At 43.5% G+C, this 25,325-nt stretch overlaps 1 protein-coding gene across 1 annotated transcript in view; it reads right to left on the bottom strand.

The window, feature by feature from the left end:
• Positions 1-25,325, bottom strand: part of MID2 (midline 2) — a 211,809-nt gene that overhangs the window by 42,085 nt on the left and 144,399 nt on the right. Inside the window, exons 3-4 of the mRNA XM_061598437.1 lie at positions 20,373-20,468; positions 6,667-6,774 (exon numbers count right to left, since the gene is read on the bottom strand). Coding sequence (XP_061454421.1) covers positions 6,667-6,774; positions 20,373-20,468 — 204 coding nt within the window. The remainder of the gene's footprint in view (positions 1-6,666; positions 6,775-20,372; positions 20,469-25,325) is intronic.

Raw genomic sequence — 25,325 nt, forward strand, 5'->3', positions numbered from 1 at the left:
ATCTACTATTGCTTTTGGATAACCTATGGCCCTCTAGATATTGCTGGACTGTAGTTTTCATCACCCTGACTGTTGGCCATGCTGGGCCCTATTGCTTATGCACAGGTAGCTGTTCAGTGCTGAAGTCAGAACTGGAGGCACAAGCAATCCATTCTGGGTTGTGGCATGACTGCACTAGCTAACAATTAGTTTCTGGGCTCAATTCAAAGTGCTGGTTTGACCTACAAAGCCTCAGGACCCAACGCCTCAAGGACTGCCTCTCCCCACTTGAACTGACCTGGACCCTGAATTCTTCATCTGAGGCCCACTTTCGTGGGGCCCCCTTTGAGGGAGGTGAGCAGAGCGGTGACAGGAATACGGGAATTCTCAGTGGTGGCTCCCTGCTTGTGGAATGCTCTTCCCAGGGAGACACGCCTGGCACCATCATTATCTATTTTTAGACAACAGGCAAAACCTTTCCTTTCAGCTGGGCTTTTTGCCCTTAATTTGATGGGCTTCAGGCACCGGTGGCCTCTTTTAGTGTAGCAGGTTTTGCAACACCTCTCATGTGTACAGATGTGCCTTTAGGTTTTCTATTGGTTTGTTACAATTGGTTTTAGTGTTTTATTGTTGTAAGTTGCTTTGGGTCGCTTTTTCAAGGGAAGTGACTAATAAATATAAACAACAAGAAGAAACAAACGACTGAAATGTTAAAAAAACCTGTCACATTGCATTGCTGCAATATAATAAGGGATGGGGGTCAGAAAAGGGGAAAAAAGATACATTGAACAATAGATAAAACACTGAAATTACAAACACCCAAAGAATACATGCAACACATTACTAGAAAGATCAAGATCTAAATCCAATACAGATGTGGAAGTGTGTGTGTGGGGAAAAAAACCATGTTTATGAGGAGGGGGGTTGGCACTCCAAAGCTGTGAACTCCTTGCAGGCAAAATAACCCTGAAGCCAACAGATTCAGGCTCATCCTAGAGACACTCCTACGTAACAGTTCTGGTTTTGTAAAGATCTGGTCTGGTTTGACTCTCTGATCTTGTGCACATTGAAAGGAGGGCGGTTAACCCATACCTGAACCAAGAACAAATTATCACCAAGACATGATTCCCATGTTAAAAAGACCTGCACTGGCTTCCTATCGGCTACTGGGCCAAGTTCAAGGTTTTTGTACTAGGCATACAAAGTCCTGAACAACTTAGGCCCAGGATACCTTAAGGATTGCCTTACCCCATATATTTCAGGTCAATCACAGAGATAATCTGGGGGAACACTATTAGCGCTCCGCCATGAACCAGAAGCACAACTCATGTTAACAGGGAGTCATGCCTTCAGTGTAGTAAAACACCTCTGGCAGGTTACCTAAAAAAGCATGTTCTCCAGTACTGCCCGGGAAAGGCATAAAGATTAGCAAATGGAACCTGGTTAGTTTTGCAGCAGGCTGATGTTCATCAGGCTTTTTCACTGGTAGCATTAGTATTGTGGAATGTCCTCCATGCTGAAATAACAGGAGGTCCCATTAGCATTCTGCCGGCTCTTGAAGTCACACCTGTTTAGACAAGCTTTTCCCCTGGACTTGAACTTGCTGAACTAAATGTTTTAATTGCTCTTTTAACCATTTTAATTGTTTTTTTTTAAACAGGCTTGTTTTATTACAAATTTTAATTGCGAATGTTTCTAATGTATTGATGGAATTGTTTTATTGTATATTTTAATGATGTATGGATTTTATCATAGATTTTATACTTGTAAACTGCCTAGAAGCCATTTTGGCATGTAAGCGGTAGGTACATGAATCAATTAGTTAATTAATACCAATCATAGTGGGTCCAATTCTACAGAGCTCCCTTCCATTAGAAATCAGGCAGGCACCATCCCTGCTAAGATCTAGATGTCAGCTTAAAAGGGTTTCATTTCAGGAGACCTATGAATGTTCCAATGTTTTCTATTTTCGACTGTTTTTCTGATGTTTATGTGGAGTGGGAGAACCATGTATGCCACCTTGAACTCCTTGGAGAAAATGTGGGATATACATACAAAGAATAATAACAATAATAATGTTTTTATTTATGTTTTAAATTTTATTTACTTTTTTCCGTAAGCCATTTTGAGGCATATGGTGAAAAGTAGGCTCTACATTCTTTAAATAAATAATCACGAATGAGACTAAACCTTGATTTTTACTGAATGGGTCCATCCCAAGCTGGGTTGACTCCCTGTTCAAAAGGGGACTGTTCTGGCAAAACAGACACCAGAGAATTCCAAGTTGTGACTGAAGCCTTCTCTTTCAGACTGAACGATACATGCAAGCGGACACAGGTTGGGCTGCTAGCAGAGGAGCTCTGGGATGGAGCTGTGTGTTTATACCAGATGACAAGTTTGATTTATGCCTGATATTTCTGCCATTACTTTGGCCTAGGGTAACAGCGCTATCCGGTAATGGTCCTGCCAAATGCAACTAGCAATAATTTCATACACGCACAGTCACTGGACATAAGTCAGAGCTGTCTTATTCAAACTCAGAGATGAAACAAATACTGGTGTCAAATGCACTGTGAATTCATAACTGCATACTGCAACAGCCCTGAGAGTGACTGTGGAAACAGCACAATGATAGGCTCCCAGAAACAACATGTATGGTGATAGTTTTCTTACTGGCACAGTGGAAGTGCACCTGCTTTGCATGCAGAAAGTCCCCGGTTCAATCCCTGGCATCTCCAGTTAAAAAAAAGATCAGATGTGGATGATAGGGAAGAGAGCTGCTGCCAGTCAGAGTAGACACTAAGCCAGATAGACAAACAGGCTAATGTGGTATAAGGGGAAGACTGAATTTACAAGGAGCAGGGCTGGGCCTTGCTTTCATAAGATATTATCTATTTTATATTGTCCTACCATCTCAACTTGAAGGTGCATTTGCATTAGCGGCTACCACTAGAACTACTACTTAATATGGCTCCTACCACCATAGGGTTCACATATGCTCAGAGTAGGGATGGAAGAATCTGTCAATTTCGGTCCTCCCAATTTCTCATTTTTCCAATCTGAAATTCAGTTCTCCACATTTGTGCAGTAATTTGCGATTTTTTTAAAAAAAAATCCTCAGGAAAATTCTTCAGCAATTTAGTGCAAATTTCTTCTAATAAACCTACTTCTGTATGCAGTTTTGACTAATATACACATTTTGAAAGCAATTTCACCTAATATAATACATTTTTGTATGTTTTTACTAATATATTCCTTTTATGCACACTTTCCCCCTATATGCATTTTTGTAAAAATTGGTCACAGAACTGCATCATAAAAGTCAGAATAAGTCCAAATTTTGAAGAATGACTGTTTCGGTTCTCATATTGTTTCAGAAAACACTAATTTGATAGATTTGGTTTTAAAGGCAAACTGACTGAATTTCTCCTCCATCCCTGGCTCTGGGTGTTAAATTATTGCAGGAAGATCCAGCAGCAGTTCATAGGACAATATGAATGAGACTGTAAATTGGAGTGTGGAATCTCAGGCCCAGGGACAAAGTGCAGCACTCCAAGCCTCTCCATGTCGCCCCTTGGGACTCTTCCTAGGCCACGCCTCCTCCCCAGGCCACACCTCTTACCAGCCCTGCTTTGCCCCCTCCTTGAGTATTTCTGCCTGGCTGGAAAATGAAAAGAGGTATGCATGTGCGTGCAGAAGCCTCTGATTTTTGTGTGGCCGGAATATAGCTTACTGTACAAGAGTCCATTGCTCCACCCACTTTTTTGTGTCTGGCTCACCCACCACTAGCACGTGGCCCTCGGAAGGTTGCCCATGAGGGAATGCAGACCTTGGGCTGAAAAAGGTTCCCCAGCCCTGCTATAAATGTTTATAGAAGCAAAACAGCTGGTTAGAGAGGCCCTTTTTCAAAAGGCATCCTTCTCCTCAACACCATTACTCAATAGAAGGGAAATTTGGTAGTAGCCACCACCTGCACACACAACACAAATGGAAATTTAAAGAGGGGCGTAAGCAATCGTCTGCACTTTTTTCAAAGCCACTTTGAACACACGTGGACTTTTAACACTTCAAACTGCAGGTGAAGGAATATATGGAGGAGCTGGTTTGAGTTTTGGACTAGGACCTGGGAGAGAGCAGAGGTCAGATCCCCACTAAACCATGAAGCTTGCTGGGTGACCATAGGACTGTGTCTCAGCCTAACCTGCCTCACTGGGTTGCTGTGAGGATAAAATGAAGGAGAACCATGTATACCACCTTAAGCTCCTGAGAGGAAAGGTGGGATATAAATGCAATAATAAAATTAAAGACTAAGATCTGTAGTAAATAGAAGTGTTCATTTTTTTACAGCACATCAGGAAATACCTTCCAAGGCAGGTGCTTATTGGCCAGTGCCCATGATATCATCAACATACCCTCCCCTCCCCAGTTCCCAGAGCAGTTTTGCAAATATTTTTTAGATGCTCATTAATTTTAAAACGAAGGCCATATATGCACATAAATGTTTTTGTGATTATTCAAAATATGGTTTTGAAGAGGCAGACAATGCACCTGAAGCACAAACAGAAGACCAAGTCTGATCTGATCTAGTACTCCACTTGCAAAGAGGTACGTGTGCGAAGCCAAGTTACAAGCTGGGTTCACATGACAAGTGAAGGACCCACTGTAAACACCTCTAAGAATGTTATATATCTTCCTTTGTTGTAATAACACTTTGCTTTCATTACATCTGAGCAATGCATTTAGGTAAAAACCCAGGAAGAGGAGGTGTGCATCTCTTGGCTGCAAAGTCCTGTGACTGTGACGCTGTCACTGAGACTGGGGTGGGGACAGGGAAAAAAGAAAGCAAGTAAAGTGCAGCAGTGCGAGCAATTAATGCCTTTCCCCATCTCCTCGCTGCCGAGTTCTGCTCACTGGCGCTGCTCCTGCCAATCTTTCCCTGCTCACCTTCATTCATCATTACTGGAAATGTCAAAGCCGATGCCAAGTAAGAGTGAAGGAGAAGCTCATTCCAGCTAGCAGCAGGCAGACCAAAACTTCAAATGGTTGTTTGCACAAGGAAATGACTCTCCTGCTGGGATTTAATGGGCTGATGGATGGTTCGTTTATGCCCACACTCATCAAGAAACAACCAGACAAAGGAAAGGGAAAAGGAGGATTTCCAAATAGGAGAGGAGGCTTCAAACACCTGATGTGGCAAGGAGGTGAGAGGCCCAGTGCCCAGCTCTCCCTGCTTCCCAATGTGGGCAGGCAAGGCCATGCAAGAATGGTAATGTGGGCAGAAGCATGGCCTCCTGCCTTGTCCTTTCTGGAGCAATATGGGATTAAGTGTTGGACATCTCAACTAAGCTCAACCTGTTAAAGATCCGGGCCCAGATTCCTTAATAAAAGGCAGCTTCATATCTCAATAAGCTGTTATTAAATCTCAAAACCATGGTGCACTACCTCCGAACTAACCTTAAGTTTCAGGTTTTCCCTTTGCACCATCCAGATCAATCAGCAATCCCTATCCAAGCCCAGGCTGGTGGGTGCATGCCCTGCTAAACCACAATATTAAAATTCTGGGCCAACCCCCCCCCCCAACAACCTAGATAATTTATGCATGTTTTCTTAATTCTTTGTAGTCTTTACATAATTTATTCTGGCTTTGCTAGTTGTGGCATTGGGATTATAAACTCCGCAGGGAACTGAAGCCCAGCCTATGACCATTGGCAAGCTTATTCAGCCAGCCCTCCAGTTTCTGAGATTTCACTGGATGTTTCTATGTAATTTCAATCATTCTCTTTGTAATCATGTTGTTTTTTGGAAAAAAAAGGGGGGGAAAGAAAAGAAAGAAGGAAACAAAGAGAATTTGCTTAAAAAGCTGCATTCCTGTCCAATGCGTGACCTGCAATTTTCCTGTGCTGCCTGTGGAACTGTGGCATGTACATAGCTATGCTCAAGGCCCTTGAAAACCGTGGAGCCTAGCCAACAGTCCTCTGGAAGAGGGTGGTGGTGGGGGAATAGAGAAAACAACCTGTGGCAGGACTCTTCTTATGTTCTTCTGGAGGGCCACAAATTTCTCATCCCTGTCATAAATGCAAATTTTAGAGGGTGCAAAATATGAGGGTAATGCTAATCTAATATTGCAGAAAAATTAAAGGAAGAGAAAGAAAATGACTCTTGGATGGCAAACCCGGTACAGTACAAACACCGATATGCATCCTTGCTTTCTTTCACTCTACGCCCACCCCATAATGGCTTGACATGAGTCTCAGTATGCTTACTATATGTTACCCGCTAATTCTCCCTCTCTCTGGCTATCAAAACCGAGTTTGAATGAAAAGTTCACAGGGTATGTACATGCCATACATTTAAAGCACGTTTAAAACACATTGTTTTCCCCAAAGAACCCATCACAGAGCTACAACTTCCAGCACCCTTAACAGACAACAATTCCCAGGATTCTTTGGGGGAAGCCATGTGCTTTAAATGCATGGTGTGTAGGCGGCCTCACAACTGCTTCCCCAAAGATGGGACTTCTCCCTGCCCCCACTCTCAATTTTAGTGGAATATTCCAAGAGATATACAACCCACTGAAAAACTTCATACAAAATAAGGAAACAATTAAACATGCAAATAGTACACCCACCCACTAGTAGTAAGAGCAATGGAACAGAGGCAATGTTAAGCAAAGCAACACAGTCCTACCTTTGTCTCTTTGATCTTGACAGCAATCACTTGCTTGCGCTGACGGATGATCTCCATCAGCTCATCACACTCCTCCATCAGTTTGGCCTCGTGCATAGCCGTGTTCACCTAGCCAAAAAGCATGGCAAATGGTAAGCACAGAGCAGGGCTTTGTTTCTCATCTTAGTAGAATATAGTAAGTGAAACACAAATGCTTCAAGGAGAAAAACCTTGACTTTTTTTCTTTAGAATGAATGAATAAATTGATGGCTACAGAGACAATCAGGCTATTTCAGCCAAGGGTTGTCACTTATGCGTTGTCAAAAAAAAGAGGAAATGTATCACCAAAAAGAGGATATAAGAGGGCACACATCTGCACAAAATTTGCATATGCTTATTTTAAACGCATCAGTGCAAATTTAGAATGGCCTTAATTTAAATAGAATTGCAACATATCTCACTATATTAAACCCAACTAGAGAGCCCTTCAAACATAGGTCTGTTCTTTATAAAGCTGGACACATGGCCACCCTAGATGAGCCTCAGGGGGTGGCAATTTTGAGCAGAGTAGTGGTGGGGTAAGGTGGGGAGAGAGAATGCTTAACTGTTTCTCTATCCACTGTTTTTCCGCTCAAAACTGTGCCCATTTGATTCCCTCTTGTGGCATTCTAGAGGAACGTGTGTGTGTGCTCGCGTGTCCGTGCATGCGTTGTGTCCATTGGGCCCATTTTCCTAGACTTTATATTCCTGGTTAATTGTCCCAATTCCTCCCGCCTGCAACTTCAAGGATCATTCAAGGGCGACTAAGGGACACTGCCTGTCTCAGCCCACGCTCAGCTTTGCATGTTCTAGCCTCCATGGCAGCTTGGAAGCCATACTGGGTTTTTTGCGGGGGGTGTCTCTTGACATCACACTTGCAGCCAAGTCCATCTAGCTCAGTATTGTCCACACCAACTGGCAGCATTTGTCCAGGGTTTCAGGCAGCGGCCATTCCTAGCCCTACCTAAAGATGCCGGGGATTGAACCTGCAACCTTCTGCATGCAAGGCAGATGCTCTACCACAGAGCTATGGTCCTTCCCCCTTAGGGGTGAGCACTGAGGTGGCACCAAATTATTTAGGCTGGTAAAAACAAAACAGTATTGTAAAGAGCTCCAAAAGGTTCTCTGCTAACTGGGTGAACAGATATTAAAATGGCAAATTTATATGGGACAAATAAAAATATTAATGACACGAACAGAGTCTGACACTATGATGCTAGAAGCATCTTGAAATTTAACATTTCCTTTATTTTATTTTATTTTTAATAGAAACAGCAGCCTCTGTGTGTCCACGCTGAAAATTACTGGGACTGCAGCAGACAGGGAGGTGCAGTCTTAACCTCTCCAACCTACCCCCTCCCCCTGCTGTGGTACTGATGAAAACTGCTCCTTTGAAGCTATTTGCTTTGGGAAGAAATCCTATGCTGACTGTTGTATTAATTGATCAGGAGACAAAAAATTACATGCCATGGTGATGCTAGGCCGGAATAGAGAAGGAACTGACTAGGCATTGACCCGTCAACTTTGCTATTGTCAACAACTTTTTCTGCAAACAGTCCCCAAATGCAAAGTCAGGTGTGGTTGCCGGGTAACAAGGAGGGGGGAGGCACAGAAGCGGGGGGAAGGCACAGAAGCGGGCAGGGGGCATCTCCCTAGTGCCCAAGATCTTTCCTGCTGCATCAGTTAACGTGGGCTCTCAGACCTTTTCCTCTGAAAAGTGGCAAGATACAAGCTCACTAAGATGGGAAAAGTATACTTTCTTGGCTTTTCTGGAAGGCACAACTGACAGAGCTTAAAACTTTTAAATGAAGTGGAAAACTGCAGCCCAGGGAAGTGGGGGGAATTCCAAAATTTTCCAACTAGATTTTTTTTAAAGCAAATCCCATTTGATATGTTTCTTTATAGGTCTTGAGGCAACACACAGCATCTGGTGAAGGGAGAGGATAGACATTGGAAGAAGGGAGATGGGGAGGAGAGAATGTGCGCGCATATGCACTCTTACACTCTTAGCATGAACTGTTAAGGCCTAAACAGAGAGACAGCATTTCTGTGGCTGCCCAGTACTTGCTGTATCTGCTGAGCTTCACAGCCTATTTCTTCCTACAAAGGGCCTTTCCACCAGCTCTGTAGGAAAGGGCCATAGCTCAGTGGAAGAGCGCATCTGCTTTGGATGCAGAAGGTCCCGGGTTCAATACTGAGCTAGATGGACCAATAGTCTGACTTGATATAAGACAGCTTCCCATGCCCGCATGTTCTCTGCTTTTGAAATCAGGCCAAGGGGTGCAGCTTGCCTATCTCTGCAGTAAGCAGTCCTTTAGACCAGGGATGGGGAATCTTGGGCCCAGGGGCCAAATGCGGCCTTTCAGGCCACTCTCCCTGGCCCCAGGCCACACTCCTCACCAGTCTTGCTTTACCCCTTCCTTAAATGTTTTTGCATGGCTGGAATGTGTCCTTGAACTCTGATAATGCTTCTTGATTTCCTGGATGGAGAACAGAGAGAGGTCTGTGAGAAGGTGAAGAAGCTAGCCTATTGTACAAAGGTAAAATTTACATTCATTGCTCCACTGGCTTTTGCCTCTGGCTCCGTCCAACACTTGGCAGGTGGCCTCCAAGAGGTTGCCCAGAAAGGAATGTGGCCCTCAGTCTGAGAAAAGGTTCCCCACCCTTACTTTAGACCCGGCAGCATTTTGGATCTTTCACTGAAAAGCTGATTCTAGGGTTGAACTCTTGACGAATGAAGCTCACATTAATCCCGGCTTCTATCCTTCCCTTTTCTTTGTCTGCGGCAAGTGACACAGAAGAGCAAAGGCTAGAGTTACTGCCAGAATGAAAATGACTTCAGAAGCACAGCTGAAAGCCACAAGCAGTTAGAGAAGGAAACCATTCCCCTTTGGTTAGGCTGCCCTCTCGGCAAGACTAAGGAGGGGAAAAGGCTTCTCGGATCCCTTTCATCTTCTTCGCTTTTGATCAAGTTGCTGGGTAAGCAGAAACACAATGCACAAGGGCTGCTTTCTGTGCTAGTTCAAGGCCCAGGACTCTGAGCCACGGGAAGATGATGCCTCAGCAGGAGGAAGATTAATCGCACAGGTGGTTCTGAAAGCAGCCAAGTAGAAGGTGTCGTGATGAGACACGCAGGTAGAAGGGAGGAACCAGTGAGTTTTATGGGCAAGAATGGTGAAATCTAGGTGGCAGTAACCGGGTTGAAATCCTGCTTTGCTACAAGGACATGGGCGAAGCAATGTTCCTTAGCCTTATGTTAGAGCAGCCTTCCCCAACCCAGTGCCCTCTGGCTGTTTAAGACTGTAACTCCCATTAGCACAAACACATCAGCACACAACCATCCTGACTGGGGCTGATGGGAGTTGTAATCCAAAACAGTGGACAGCACCAAGCAGCGGAGGCTGTTCTGTTTGGGTTAATGAGGCACTGCCCTATCAACCTCAGTCTGTCCTCAGCCAGCCCCCACCTGCTTCTTACTTTCAACTAGTCCAAGGGGTGGCACTGCCTGTCAGCTTCCTACTCTTCAATATCAGTGTGGTTCCTTGTAGAACTCAGCAGGGAGGAGGAGGACAAAACTAGAATTAGTTTGCCTACAGCTCTAGCACCATCTACTGTTGACCTCCTTGCCTTCTGCCCTACCAGTCCCAATGGGCACCAGCCACCACTGGCACCAGGTTTGTGAGAGCTAGGTGAAAAGGATCATTGGGGTAAAACCAGAAACTCCAGAGACCTTTGGTTGGTTGTGTGTGCAGCTGGCCTATGCAGTGAGCTCAAAATTGAGGACTGGAGCATCTTCTAAGCCAAGGCACTGAAGTATTCTTAGTCTCTGGATTTGTCCTCTCCACCCGGGCTGGCCACAGCACACTCCTGGACAAAAGGTCTTCCTGTTTGGGGTGGGATTTTGCCTGAGCAACAACAGTCTTCAATCTCTGATGGTGTTTTGGCATGTGCTCTGGCTCTGCCGTATGATGTGTTCCCTTGGCTCTGACTCCTGATTCTGTCCCTCACTCAACTTTTGGCTCCTGGTTTCCGGCTCCTGGATTCCCCCCAAAGCTGTCTATGACTCATCCTTGATATCTTACAGATTATTTATCTGGGATTACAAAGTCTTCCTCTCCCTTTGCTTCCATTTATCTCTCTCAAAGTTACTCCATTTAGAAAAAAACATTTCCAGGCCACTTTTGTGAGTAATGCCTATCAAAAATGCAAAAAAATTACTAAAGAATAAAACCCATCCAATTCCTCAGAAATCTGTAGGCCAGTAAAACATACCATAATCAACTCTGCCTCCAGTCCAGCCGGAAAGGAAAAAAAGAAATTGCACAGGGAAGCCAGTCACATTTTAAAATGCCTGGAGTGTAGCAACCCACAGTAAGTCTACAAGAAGGGACTTCCAAGGCTGTGGGGCCACGATGGAAAAGGCCCTGTCTCTCATGGCTACCACCCTCACAGACCCAGGTGATAGGCACACAAAGAGGGCTTCCAGTTGAGATCGCAGTATGCAGGCAGGTGTGGGCAGTCTAACAAATAGCTCAGGCCCAAAACATGTAGGGCTAAGCACTAACATGCTGGCTGGGGTTGATGGGACTTGTAGTCTACAACATATGGAGAGTGCCACATTGGCTGCTCCTGGGATAACCTCACATGTGCTGCTTTGAGCTCCTTGAAGGGAAGACAGGTTTCCTTTTTTTTTTTTTTAAAGGAAACTATAACATATGCCCCTGAAATGGTCAGAGATATATGTTGCCAAATGGGGTAACCAAGTTGCTGAATTTAGTGTGAAGCAGCCCCTCAGTGAGAAGAAGTGCAGGAGTCAAACCGCATGGAAGGCTTGCTAAACTGAAATAACCAGCAAACACTGTCAAGGACCACTGGGCTGCCTGAGCATAACGCATCTCCTTATATTTTTAAAAATCACACTGCTGCCATGGCACACAGCCATCCTCCAGTCAGTAGCCTCTTGGGGCCCATAAATTCCTTTGTGAGATTTAAACGGGCGTGTCTTTTCCTCTTGCTTTAGGGCTGGCACTTACAATGATTTCATTTATTTAGCTTTACAGCCTGCCGAAGGGGCTGAGGACAGACATTTTGACCATTCTGTGCTGAGAAACGGGTGGGGAGGGTTAAGGGAAAAGGAGACCTATCCATCTTTCACAATGAGTTATATTTGAAAAAGAAATTGCTGCTAAGAAAGTTCAAGACTATCCCCAGAGGACAGATTGGCAAAAACTAGAAGATTTTAGGAGGGAAAAGGGGGGGATGGTGCTGTTTTACAGGGATAAGTCAGTGCGGTGTAGTAGTTAGAGTGTCAGACTAGGACCTGGGAGACCAGAGTTCAAATCTTATTTGTTGTACACCGCCCTGAGAGCTTTCTGCTATAGGGCGGTCTAGAAATGTAATTAAATAAATAAATAATAAATAAATCCTCACTCGGGCATGAAGCTCACTGAGTGACCTTGGGCCAGTCACAGTCTCTCAGTCTAACCTACCTCACAGGGTTGTTGTGAGAATGAAATGGAGAGGGAGGAGAACCATGTATGCCACCTTGAGCTCCTTGGAGGAAAGCTGGGATATAAATGTAATTAATTGATTGATTGATTGATTGGTTGGTTGATTGATTAATTGATTAATTAATTAATTAGTAAGTAAGTAAGTAAGTAAGGACTTCCCCAAGGGAATGACAGTGGTAAGCAGAGGGAATAGAGAATGTAGTGATGGGCAGAGATAGTACTTAGATTAAAGAGTTTTGTGGCACATTAAAGGCTAATAAATCTATTACGATATAAGGCTTTGTGGACTATAGTCCACTTCACATGCATGAAGTATTATCCTGAGCGGTAGATGTGTTATCCATGATGGTGGAGGTGTGGAACTGTAAAGGGTGAAGTCAGAAGAAAATGCAAAAAAAGTACAGACAGCAATAATGACATTATTTGTGTGTTTACCCCGAAAGAATTCCAACTGTGTTCAATGAGGCTTACTCCCAATTAAATGAGCTTAGAATTGCAGGTTTTTTATTTATCCATTAGATTAACAGCACTTTGATCAACCAAAAATTCACCCCCCATTTTAAGAAAACGTTATTTTAATACTTACACAGCAGCAAGTGGCAAGTGTCATCTTAAGTATTCTGTCCTGTGCCATCTGCACTATACACTTAAAGCAGCATCATACCACTTTAAACACTCATGGCTTCCCCCAAAGTATCCTGGGAACCCTAGTTTGTTAAGAGTGCTGAGAGTTGTTAGGAGATCCCTATTCCCTACACAGAGCTACAATTCCCAATTCCCTGGGGAAAGGGGTTGATTGTTAAACCACACTGAGAATTGTAGCTCTGTGGGAGGAATAAGAGTTATTCTGTACACCTGTAATGAACTACAGCCTGATTCTCCTGCGCGCTTTTATGCCCAGCCCTAACTGAAGGTATAGATAGAAGTTATGAAGTAAACCTCAACCCCATACATCCCTCATAACACTAAGGCGGGAAAGTGTCTGCAGGAAGAAATCAGTGGGCAAGATTGGGCAGGGGACTTAAAACATCCCCTCCCCACTGATTATCCTCTGAAAAAGCTCTAATGGTAGATTTTCATCCCCCTTTCCCAAGGGTAGGCTCCAGGTTTGAGGAGATCCTTTCCGGTGGTTCCCTGGCCACAGACCTACTTGATGCTACATTATAAACATGGCAGGAATTTTAAATTGCTGCTAGCTGTTGCCTTGGGCCCAGGGAAGCTGTCAACACTGGTGGACTATGTTGGGGTACTGGAACAGCAGCAGGAGCCCAAGGGTGCTGATGCTGGGTTCCTCCCTCCACTCCTTGCAGATAAAAAGACTGCCTGCCCCTGCATAGACCTGTAAGATGACTTAGATTGTCTGGGGAAATTATTCTTGTGGCACCTTACCCTACAGAATATCATAGGGCAGTGACCCAAAAATGGGCATTTTCTGCTATCACTCCTGTATTATGAAATGCCCTTCCCTCTTCTAGATATGAAGCAGCAACTGTCCGTTGCTTCAGGTATCTTGTAACGACTTATCTTTTTGTCCAGGCTCTCCCTGACCCATAAGATAGGGTCCAGTTTTATGTGTCTGAATCCCCTGAGCTCCCATTTTATATGTTTTTATTAGGATTGCCAGGTCCATGGCCTGAGACTGATCCTGTATCTTTAGGAGAAGGTCAGCCAAGTGCAGGTGTTCTTGCAACTCTGTAATGGGAAAAACCACAGGGTAGAATTCTCCCTCCCTCCTCCATAACTTTTTAAGATACAGAAGACCTCTTGGAGGCTGGGCCTGGCAACCAAGAAGTCTTCTGCATCTGTAAAAGTTGTGGAGGAGGGAGGGAGAATTCCACCTTGTGGTTTTTCCCATTACAGTGTTGCAAGAACACCTGCACTTGGCTGACTTTCTCTTCTCCTAAAGATACAGGATCAGTCTCAGGCCAAGAACCTGGCAACCCTCGTTTTTATACAGCTATTTTTATTGATTCTAGGTTGTACGCTTTAATGATATTGTTTGTTTTTATATTGTACACCACTCAGACATTTAAAAAATATCAATCTGTTTATAAATGCTTTTAAACAAACAAACTGAAACCAGAAGCAAACCTGGCTGAGAGAAACATGGAAGGCGGGCAGACCCATCGAAGACTTTTTGCTTACTGATGGGGACAAGATGCCACCCCCATTTCAGGTCCCCCATTCCATGTACAGCAGCTGTCTGGACTGGTAGTTGATTCTAAGGCCACATCTACACTATACATTTAAAACTTGATTATATCACTTTAAAAGTCATGGCTTCCCCCAAAGAATCCTGCGACCTGTAATTTGTTAAGGGTATGGAGAGTTCTCAGGAGACCCCCATTCCCCTCACAGAGATACAATTTCTACAAGCAATCCCTCTTTCCAGGGAACTTTGGGAATTGTAGCTCAGTTTCCTAACACCTCTAAGCAACCTTAACAAACTACAGTTTGATGACTTTAAAAGAGGATTGGACATATTCATGGAAGATAAGGTTATCAATGGCTACTAGCCATGATGGCTATGCTCTGCCCTCCATAGTTGGAGGCGGTATGTTTTCGAGTACCAGTTGATGGAAAAAGCAGGAGGGGAGAGTGGTCTTGTACTCAGACCTTGCTCCCTCGGGCATCTGGTTGGCCACTGTGTGAACAGGATGCTAGACCAGATGGGCCACGCCCTGATCCAGCAGGTTCTTCTTATGTCCTTATGTGATGCTCCCAGGATTATTTGGGGGGGAGTCATGACTGTTTAAAGTGGTGTAATAATGCTTTAAATGCATAGTGTGGATGTGGCCTAACTTCAACACTGGCGATGCGGCAGCATCATCTACAGTATTTGATGGCAACAGGCTATCTTAGGAGGTGTAGTGCAGGTTGGACAGCACACACAACTCCGTTCTCCAACACTCTTCTGCCTCTCCTTGCCCCCCAGCAACTGCCACTTGAGATGGCCACCTCACCCTGCTTAATGGTAGAGCCAGTCCTTCTGGGACGTATTTGCTGGGGAGAATCAGTGGTTGCTGATGCAGAGGCAGGGAAACTCTAATCCCACTAAATTAAATAACCAGCTATTGGATTGGATTCCACCACCCTAGATCAGTATCTCTACTTCCATTATTAAAAAAAGAAGAAGCAGCTTGTTCGAGGAACTGCTTCTTAATTTAGTAACTGAAAATCAATAGCCCATTAAGAAGAAACTAATTGCTATGGCTTCTCCCTGTGTACCACCTCGTAAACAAACCAGTGAACTAATTCACTATTAATTGTTCCACCTTTGGAAATAGTAAGGCATTAAAATGCTCTCTTGCCTTCAGATGTACTGGATTGTTGATGAAGCTGGATTGTTGCTCTTTGTTGATGAAGCCACGGCTCTTGCCGCTTAACAGCTACAGGGAAGCATTAATCTGCTGGCATCTGGTTTTTACAGGGTATAATAAGAGAGTGGGGGGGGGGAGGAAAGTGGAGGGAGAAGGCATCCTTAGAAAAGCCAAACAAAAGGTGCCTGATTGGTTTCTTCTGAGACAAAAAAGACTTTCAGAGACTGGCTGGTCAAAGGAGGGCACTTTTCTGCAATGGGATGGATCCATAGCAAACTCCTTATTCCCTTTGCTTCTTTCTTTCCTGCTATCTCCAAAGCCACAAAGAACTCCCCCCACTCAACATCTCTTCCTGAAGAGGCTTCTGCCTATGAAGAGCTACACTGGTGACTGCCTCCACTATGCATGGGGTGTTGACTTGTATATCGGGGGAGAAAAAAGAAGAAACGCATTGCCAAAAGAAGAGACAGATATGCATAAAACTTACATATGCTAATTTATGTCTACAGCTGGAAATTTAGAAATAATTACTGTAACGGGTTCCCAAACTGTGTTCCGTGGACCATCGGTGGTCCATGAGCTTCATTCAGGTGGCCTGCAGCACGTCTGCATTAAATATTCATTTTGATTTTTAATTGCATTTTTATTGCTGCTTCTATTTCTTATACTGTATTTTACTGCATTACAATTTGCAATCTACAGAATGATAACTGCAAATACAGTAAAATACAATATAAAAGAAGCAATACAAATGCAATTAAAATCAGACAGCATCTAAGCACAACACTTTCCTAAGTGGTTTGCCAGGACCCTCAGCAATTTTCAAGCATTCTCTCTGTGTGTAGAGTTTGGGAACCACTGTACTAAACAGAATTATAGTCCATCTTGCTGTTGCAGGTAAAGGCTGTGACCAGGTGACCTGTGTGACTGCTAAGTCTGCTAACAGTGTTAACAGGCAACTTTAAGGCCTTTGCATGTCTCCCTTCTTACAGGCCTTTACCTTTAAACCTTCAAACAGAGCCGGGGAGCACTAGTGGGGCACTTTTAGTTCCATAGTACAGACATGTGTGGAACAGGAGTGCATTCGAGGGCGAGGCTACATCATGCTAAATTATCTGCTGTGTTGCTGATTTTGTAACATTTGAAAAAATTATTTAAAAAATGTTTTTAGATGTCCTTTATATATATATATATATATATATTAATTTGCATCCTTTTGCTGTTTTGTTGTTTGCTGCCCTGAGAAACTTTGGGAGGAAGGGCAGGGTAGAAATTTAATAAATAGTAATAATTAAGGATTTCCTCTTTTCTCCCCTCTTGTTTTGCATGCTACTGCCTCAACATTTTCGCCTCTGCTCCCATAGAAACCTAAGGGTACACTAAGGAACGCCTGAACCTTTATATCCCAGCTCAGTCACTGAGATCATCGCAAGAGCGTCAGTGGCAAGGCTCATTTGACAGCAACAAGAAATTGAGCCTTTAGTGTGATCGCCCCAGTTCCATGGAATGCCCTGCCAACGGAGATTCAGTGCGTGCTTTCTGTTTTAACCTTTAAAAATCTGCTGAAATGTTTCTATGCCACCAGGCTTATGCAGGCAGTTACGAAAATATATTTCCGTTAACAGTGAGCTGAGGGTCTCTGATTTTAAATTTTTACATGGTTTTTGAACAGCATGGTTTTTATGCATGGTTATCGTAAACCGCTCTGATTTTTTTTTAAGGAATAGCGATGTATAAACATTTTTATAAACAAACCAGCTTTGCGACTCTGCTGCTGCTCCTGGGATCGGTCAGTGGTGGAGCACATGCTTTGCATACAAAGATCCCTAATACACCTCACAGGGTTGTTGTGAGAAATAAGGATGGGGGGCAGGAAATAGAGAAATATAATCGCTACCTTGAGCTTCTTGGAGGAAAGGGGGGGATACAGATGTAAGACATAAATTGCCAGGCAGATTACCATGGGCCTGCTTATGGCATACAAAGAATGCTCATCAAAACTTTATGGTTTGGGGACTTTCCCAGGAGGATCCCTCCGCCTGTGTAGCTCTGAGACGGGCTCCCGTCTTAGATGAAACTTTTTCAGCTATAAATTCAGTCAGAAGGGTCTTTTCTGACTGGGGATAATTTCTTCCGGATAAGGAAGAAACGTGAGATTTCCCACATAGCTTTGTCGTGACTGTGGGAGTCTGGAATTCGTCAGAATTGTCTGCGAAAGAAAGGCTTCCAGCTGCTCAGACGGAGCGAGGATTTCTATGCTAGCTCAGCTGAATAAGTGACCCATTTTTTTTTCTTTAAAGAACAACGGACTAACAGGCAAGCATCCTCCTGTCTATGCTTATCATTTTCTTATCTATATAGCTAAAGAGATTTGTCAAAGTAACAGCAATTAAGATAACCTAGGTGAGTTAAGACTTTCCTTCTTTACTCACGGAACTAAGGGGGAAGAAAACAAAAATAGCCTATCTTTCTTTTATTGCAAAAAGCTGATATGGAAAATAGCATTTTAAAGATTACAACGGATGAGGGATTTCTGATTGGAATCTTTTTGATTTATAAGGCTTTTGTGTAATATATGCATGGGACTATTTTTCCTGATCTACTTTTTTTTTTTTGACGAATCTGCTCATTCTCTCTGCTACTAGTTATTTGGACGCTGTGAACTAAAGCTGTTTTTACACTTCTGGGCATATAAGAGATAAGGGCTGTCTAGCATGTGACGTCAGTTGGTTGGAAAGATTAACTCCTTTGTAACTGGATAAAGAAATAAACTGCTCTTTGCTTGGGACATTGAAAATTGAAGGAGTTTTGTTCCTTTGGCTTTAAGAATGACAATTAAGAAGATCATGGATGTACAAGAAGGGACTTTATCTTTAGACATGTTTCAGAAAATAATGAATGAGATTAAGTCAATAAAACAAGAACTGAGAAATAATAGACAAGCGTGGAAAATTGAATTTCACGAAATGAGACAGGAGCTGAAAGAAATTCAGGATTCTATGAGAAAGGAGAATAAAGATAGATCTGGAAAACCAAAAAAAGATGAAAGAGAAATTAAAGGCAAGATTCAAACTTTGGAGATTGGATTAAATATGGACATGAAAAAAGATTTGGATTTCCTGGCCCTGACGGATCCTGGAGACAAATATTATAGTTTGGAATTCAGCGCTGTCCCTGAAGGAATTGAAGAGATTGGAGATAAAGATATTATCGGTTCAAAAAAATTCCTGGACTGGAAGGATTTGATGGAACTTGAAATGGAGAAAGTTAACAGAATTAATCCCTGTTTTGTGTCAATGGAAAAATCTTCAAGAGATGTACTAGTGTATCATGTGGAAAAGAGGAACAGAGATGCGGCTTTGCAGCAATACTTCAGTGATACGTTCGGAATTCATGGCAAGAAAATATCTGTGATGGAGGAAATTCCTATCAGACTTTTATTATATGACTATGACAGCAAGATTTTTGGATGCGTGGAGATGGAAGATGGAAGATGGAAGATGGACCTAATACAGATAAAGACAGAAGAGCGATTTGAAATTACTGGACTTAGAAGACTTGATGAGTTGGATTAATTGACATGTTTGTTTAGGGAAAAAAATTGATTGATATATATCTCAAGGATTGGAAACTTCTCTTTGACTTTTTGTGGAAGATTAAAATGATATGATGTTAATGAGATTTGAAACCAATTAAGATAACCGCTGGAGGAAGGTGATTTTATAATCTATTAAGAGATAGGTTTGTTATATATTATAGATTTATAGCTGAACTATGACAAATCGGAAGTCAATATTTTTATATTTTTTTCTCTTCTTTTCTTTTTTATTGTATTAGTTATTGATTTGTTTTTTTTTCTTTTTGTATTGTTTTGGTTTTGAAAATTTGAATAAAAATTAATTGAAAAAAAAAACTTTATGGTTTGGGGCAACGATGGAGTGGCTCTTTCCCCCAGCATTTCACCTTGGTAGGGCAAAGAGCCTCTGCATATAGTCAGATAAACCACAAGATACAGAATTCATGGGACCATTACTTCAGAGTGCATGGGTTGGGGGAAGAAATCGCATATGTGAATGCTCCTCTACATCAAAACCTCCCTGTTCGGGGTGTGTGTGTGTGTGGGACTAGCATATTAGGGAGAGAATGCTAACATGATAGGATCTCTCTCCTTAACATACTTGCTTTCTACATTCAGGAACTTTTTATAAAAAGAAGTCCAACATGAGAGTCTCTACCTGCACCGCTCTCCGGTCTTGAAGGATACAGTTCCAAAATGCTAAAGCGTATGTTTTTAGTTTAATTTTATTAATTTACTTATATTTCTGTCACAGACCCCAAAGCAGTATATGCAGGTCATCAACCTATCTCAAAGCTGACCAGAACTAGACCTGCTTAGTTTCAGTAAGGTGCTGGCCCCAGAGCTTGGAAAAGTTACTTTTTTAAACTACAACTTCCATCAGCCCCAGCCAGCATGTCCACTGGATTGGGCTGATGGGAGTTGTAGTTCAAAATAGTAACTTTTCCAAGCTCTGCCCCAGACTGAACATTGGGTCCTCTAGAACAGCTGTCCACGATGCTGGAGCCAGCTTGGAAGGATGCTGCTTCATGTTCTTGCATCCTATTGGACGGTGCTTGGCAAGTGGTCTGCAATGCACAGTACAGTACTGTTTTAGTATTGATATGTTTGCGGCCCTGGGCTCCTTTGGAGGAAGGAAAGGATATAAACGTAAACAGTAATAATAATAATTTTTCTATCCTCCACACAGCAACTGCTCTCCCACCTGATCCCCAACAGATACCAACATGCCTTTGCTGCTGCCGCCGCCACCACCACCGCGGATTTGCAACTAACACATACCTCCACCTGCTGGCAGATCTGTATCAGTTTGGCCATCTGGTTTTCTAGCTCACTATTGCGTTTAACCAGGTTGGTTAGGTTCATCTCCAGTGTTTGCTGCCAGCATGAAAAAAGAGATGGGAGACAAAAAGGGGGGGGGGACGACAAAGAATAAACATCAATAATCCACAGAGACCAGATCAGCCAAACAATGGGTCCCAGAGACTAACGTGCAGGCCAGCAAAACTTGGGTAGCTCAGCAGGTCCAGACAGCAGTACGGCTACCACCACACAGGCCTCGGTGACTTATAGCTATACTCTGTGAAATTAATGCATCCATTCTAGGGAACAAAGAAGGGGAAACCACAGACTCTTCTAAATTTATTCATTGGGTAGTACATCTCATTTATATACACATACAACTAAAAATGCATGTCTTCTGGAAGCTCCCCCCTCTCTTGCTATTGATTGAGCAACTGTGAAGTAATGGTATGTTCATGAACGTGCTAACTTCGGAGAGAAAAAGGTGGCAGAACATTAAACGAGGTCAATTCTGAGAGAGAAGTGAAGGGCTAATTGCCAAGGGAGGAAAGCAAAACCCCAGACAGGATCACATGAGTTGTGGGCTGAGTGCTAGGAAGTCATCTAGAAATGGTGCAAGAAGAGGGCAGCAAAGGGACAGGACTATCAGAAGTAAGAAAAGGAAACAGAGTGCACAAGGCACTGAGAAAATTATATGAACTCCTTACAAAAAAAGTCAGGCTATTGGCCCATCTAGCCTAGCATTGTCTATTTTGGTGGGTAGTGGTTCTTCAAGGTCTCCCCAGTGGTTCTTCTCAACCCTGGGAAGCCCACTTGTGACCTACAGATCTCAGACTGGTCCCTGGCAAGGCAGTCTCCCCATCTCACACAGTTGTCCCTCAACCTGAGGATGATGGAGATGGGGTTGGAGCTAGCACACTTGTTTCCACACATACACACCCCTCATGGGTTAATTTCCAGGGTGCTTGAAGAGGACTTCAGTCTTTGAGCACAAGCCTATACATTTAGGAACATAGGAAGCTGCCTTATACAGAGTCAGACCAATGGCCCATCTAGCTCAGTACTGTCTACACTGACTGGCAGCAACTCTTCAGGGGGTCAGACAGGGGGTCTCTCCTAGGTCTACCAGGACAGGCTAAGGATTGAACCTGGGACCTCTTCCATGCAAAGTAGATGCTCCACCAGTGAGCTATGTTCTTTCTCCTATGGCAATGCCTTCCATACTTTGGGCAAACCAATGCTATTTTCATTTAACAGAATGAGCGGAAATAAAAATAGATATTATTTTACTTATTAAATTTATATCCTGCCCTTCCTCTCAGAAGGAGCCCAGAATGGAATGAAAATATGGAGGGTGGGGGAAGAATTTCAGAGTTTCTAGGCATCTCCTCTCTCTCCTGTTATAATCAGAAAGTTTGGAAGTTAGTTAAGACTCAAGAACTTGGAGTTGGTTAGCAAATCTGGCCGCATTTCCCATGTTTAAATAAGGGATTATGTGCCTTATATTGCTGTAAAATATAATTGTCTCCCATTTGTTGCTGCAGAAATTGCTTAGTATTCATGCTTTGTTGCACCATTAAATATTCAGATTATGCATTTTATTTCTGTTTGCCCCCAAGCTACCAGAATGTGGTCTTTGCATTCCTGTTATCTCCAGTCAGGGATGTATACACAGTGTGCTAAAAAGGAAATAAATACATTCTGTGCCAAGGCAACCTAGTCTTTCATTTCCGTCTTGTAAAAATGGTTTTATCTTCAGTTAAGCCATAACCCATCACCCTTACAAATCAACATCATGAATCTGATAAAGCAGAGAATTACGTAGGAAACTTCACAATACAGTGAACTTGCTAGCTTCTTCTTTTTAATATTTGGGATTATTAATTGCAATGCAAAGACATCAATCAGTAGAAAACCTGTGCAGGTTTTCCATCCATCTTTTAAACGCTGGCTTTATGACGTCGATCTTCCTTTAAAAAGTTGCTCCCTATTAAGACACCTTTTACACACACACACACACACACACACACACACACACACACACACACACACACACACGTATACATGCAACAAAAGAGTTAATCTAATGGGTAAAAAAAGCGAAAAGCAATGTAAGGACAGAAGCAAAGAACAAAAGAACATAAGAAAAGCCTGCTTGATCAGGCCAATGGCCCATCTGTACTCACAGTGGACAACCAGATGCCTACGGGAAGCACACAAGCAGGATCCGAGTGCAAGAGCACTCTCCCTCCTTGTGGCTTCCAGCAACTGGTATTCAGAAGTATGCCGCCTCTAATGATTGAGGCACAGCATAGCCATCATGGCTAGTTGCCATTGATAGCCTTATCCTCCATGTATTTCTCTAATCCTCATTTTAAAGCCACTCAAGTTGGTGGCCATCCCTGCCTCCTATGGAAACGAATTCCATAATTTAACTATGTGCTGCATGAAGAAATCGTTTTTTTAGTCTGTCTAGAATCTTCCAGCTTCCAGCTTCATTGGATGTCCAAGAGTTCTGGCCCCTGGAAAGCTGCCCAGGAAGGAATGCAGACCTTGGGCTGAAGACGATTCCCCACTCCTGCTCTAGAGTCTACTTCTCTCCTTCCTCACCCAATTTAATTGTCTCAAACTTCTTGTCAATAGCACGCAGCTCCACACCTCAGGTCCTACGTGAGGTCCCCCCATCCACACTGATTTTTCAAAAAGAAAACCTGCGGTTTGACAATCTCCTACTGCCGATTCTCAACTGCCTTGAACTAGGACCCCAATCACCATTCGGGGAGCTTTCAGGCTAAAGGAACTGCTGGCTTCATCTCTGCTGCTGCTCTGCAGTGCCGCCCTACAGATGGCCAGCTGAAGTACTGCAGCCTTCAGTTTGGAAGGATCAGGTGGCGGCTGCTAAGGTCCCATCTGACTCGGTATAAAAACTACTGACTCTGGCATGGCTCTTCCATCTGAGCAACTGATCATTCTGCAAAAGCTGAATTGCTTCAGCTCCGAGTTGTAAGCAGCAGTCAGATGGGAGCTGAAAACCAGGCCCAGGGAGTCAGACTCAAGGAATACACCACAGCCAAGTCTGTTGGTCCCAGCCCAAATACAAATCCTTTATAGCCCTGTCTAGGACATCCCAATAGCCAATCTGGGCGGGCTGGAGCAGTCCAAAGCCCGAGAAGGGCTGTAACTCAGTGGCAGAGCATCTTATCTTCTTGCAAAGGTCCCAGGTTCAATCCCTGGCATCTCCAGTTAGGTTTGGAAAAGGATTCCTTCCTGGAACCATGGGAGAGCCACCGCCAGTCAGTGTAGACAGTACTGAGCAAGATGGACCAACGGTCTGGCTCAATATAAAGCAGATGCCTATGTTCCTAATAACTTGACTGCCCCCGAGAATACTCCAGGCCACCACTCTGATAGCTCACCATAGGAGGCAGCTGTACATGGAGCCAAAGGTCCCTGGTATTAGTCCTCATGGCTTCGAAGAAAACTGCTACAGACTGCCTGGACGCCCTGCTTGAGTGTACTGAACTGCTGCCCGGCCACCAGCCCCAACACTTTGTAATCTGAGCAGTTCAATGGATATAACAGCTTCCCTCGCAACAGTTCTACTTGGCCACTGTGAGAACAAGATGCTGGACTACATGGACCTTTGGCCTGATCCATCAGGGCTCTTCTTATTTTCTCAAATGGGAACCAGACATATCAGGGGAAAGGACTGGGGATTTGGTCTCCGTGAAAGTAAACGCCAAAACATCCCAAGCAGAGCTGTTATTGGGTGCTGAGTAAAACTTCAGAGGTAGAATGCTTCTGAATAGCAGTTGCTGGACGCTGCAGGAGGGGAGAGTGCTCTTGTGCTCAGGTCCCACTTGTGGACTTCCTGGAGGCATCTGGTTGGCCACTGTGAGTACAGGATGCTTGACTGGATGGGCCTTTGGCCTCATTCAGCAGTTCTTATATTCTTACGTAAAGCATGTCTAGCTGAGGACAGCTCCAACAGCTCAGACACTGGCCAACAAGATGACTGTTGTCAGAAGAGATAGTGAAGGCTGGGTTCAACTCTCCATGACACAAACTGTACTTGAAAAACCAACAAAATGTCAGTGTCCTTTAAACAGTGGAAGAAGCAGATGCAAGACAATGTTTGACTTCGCTTTGCAGCTCGCTGCCTATGCAATCCAGGCACGTGGAGGCAATGAGAGTAGTGCACTGTGGGAGCCATATCTTCCCTGATAGCACTTTCAGGATAGAGCTGGTTTTTGCAGTACGGGGCAGCTCTGGGACAGTTCTAACCAGCATCTGAGAGCATAAAGCAAGAAAGGATGGGCAGGAGGGGGAGATGCTGAACTCTGTCCCTTGCTTCCCCCCAGCTATTTTGCTTTCAGGAAGAAAAATGGCTGTGGGAAGGCTGTTTTAGTATGAAAAGCAGAGGCAGGATTCAATGCTCCCTCCCACATTTTGCCTCACACCCCATTTTATAGGAACTTGTCACCAGCCCAATCTAAAACCTTGTCATCCTTACACCCATTTACCCCCCCTCTGTGTGTGTGTGATTACTCAGATCCCCATATCTGGGCTTTCCACAGGGTTCCTTATTTAGGAACCTTATTTATTTGTGACGGGCTGTATCTGCAAAAAGCAACTTCAATTTAACACATTGCTAGGACTGCATTTTCTAATGAAGTACTGTTCAGGTTCTGACACAGGTAATGCATCATTTTCTTATGTCCTCACAAAGTGTTGATTGTTTTAGAACTCTACAGGTAACAATCCTTTCCACACGTCTAAGCTTGTAACTTTTTCCTTGTCTTTTAACTAGCAACCTTTCATTAATTACTGGAAAGCTACAATCCAAATAGGTGCAAATATAAATTAATTTTTATGTGACATCTGTGTTTTATAAAGTCCAAATAAAGTTTAACTTTAAAAAAAAAAAAAACT

Source organism: Rhineura floridana, chromosome 16 (assembly GCF_030035675.1).
Source record: "Rhineura floridana isolate rRhiFlo1 chromosome 16, rRhiFlo1.hap2, whole genome shotgun sequence".
NCBI lineage: Eukaryota > Metazoa > Chordata > Lepidosauria > Squamata > Rhineuridae > Rhineura > Rhineura floridana.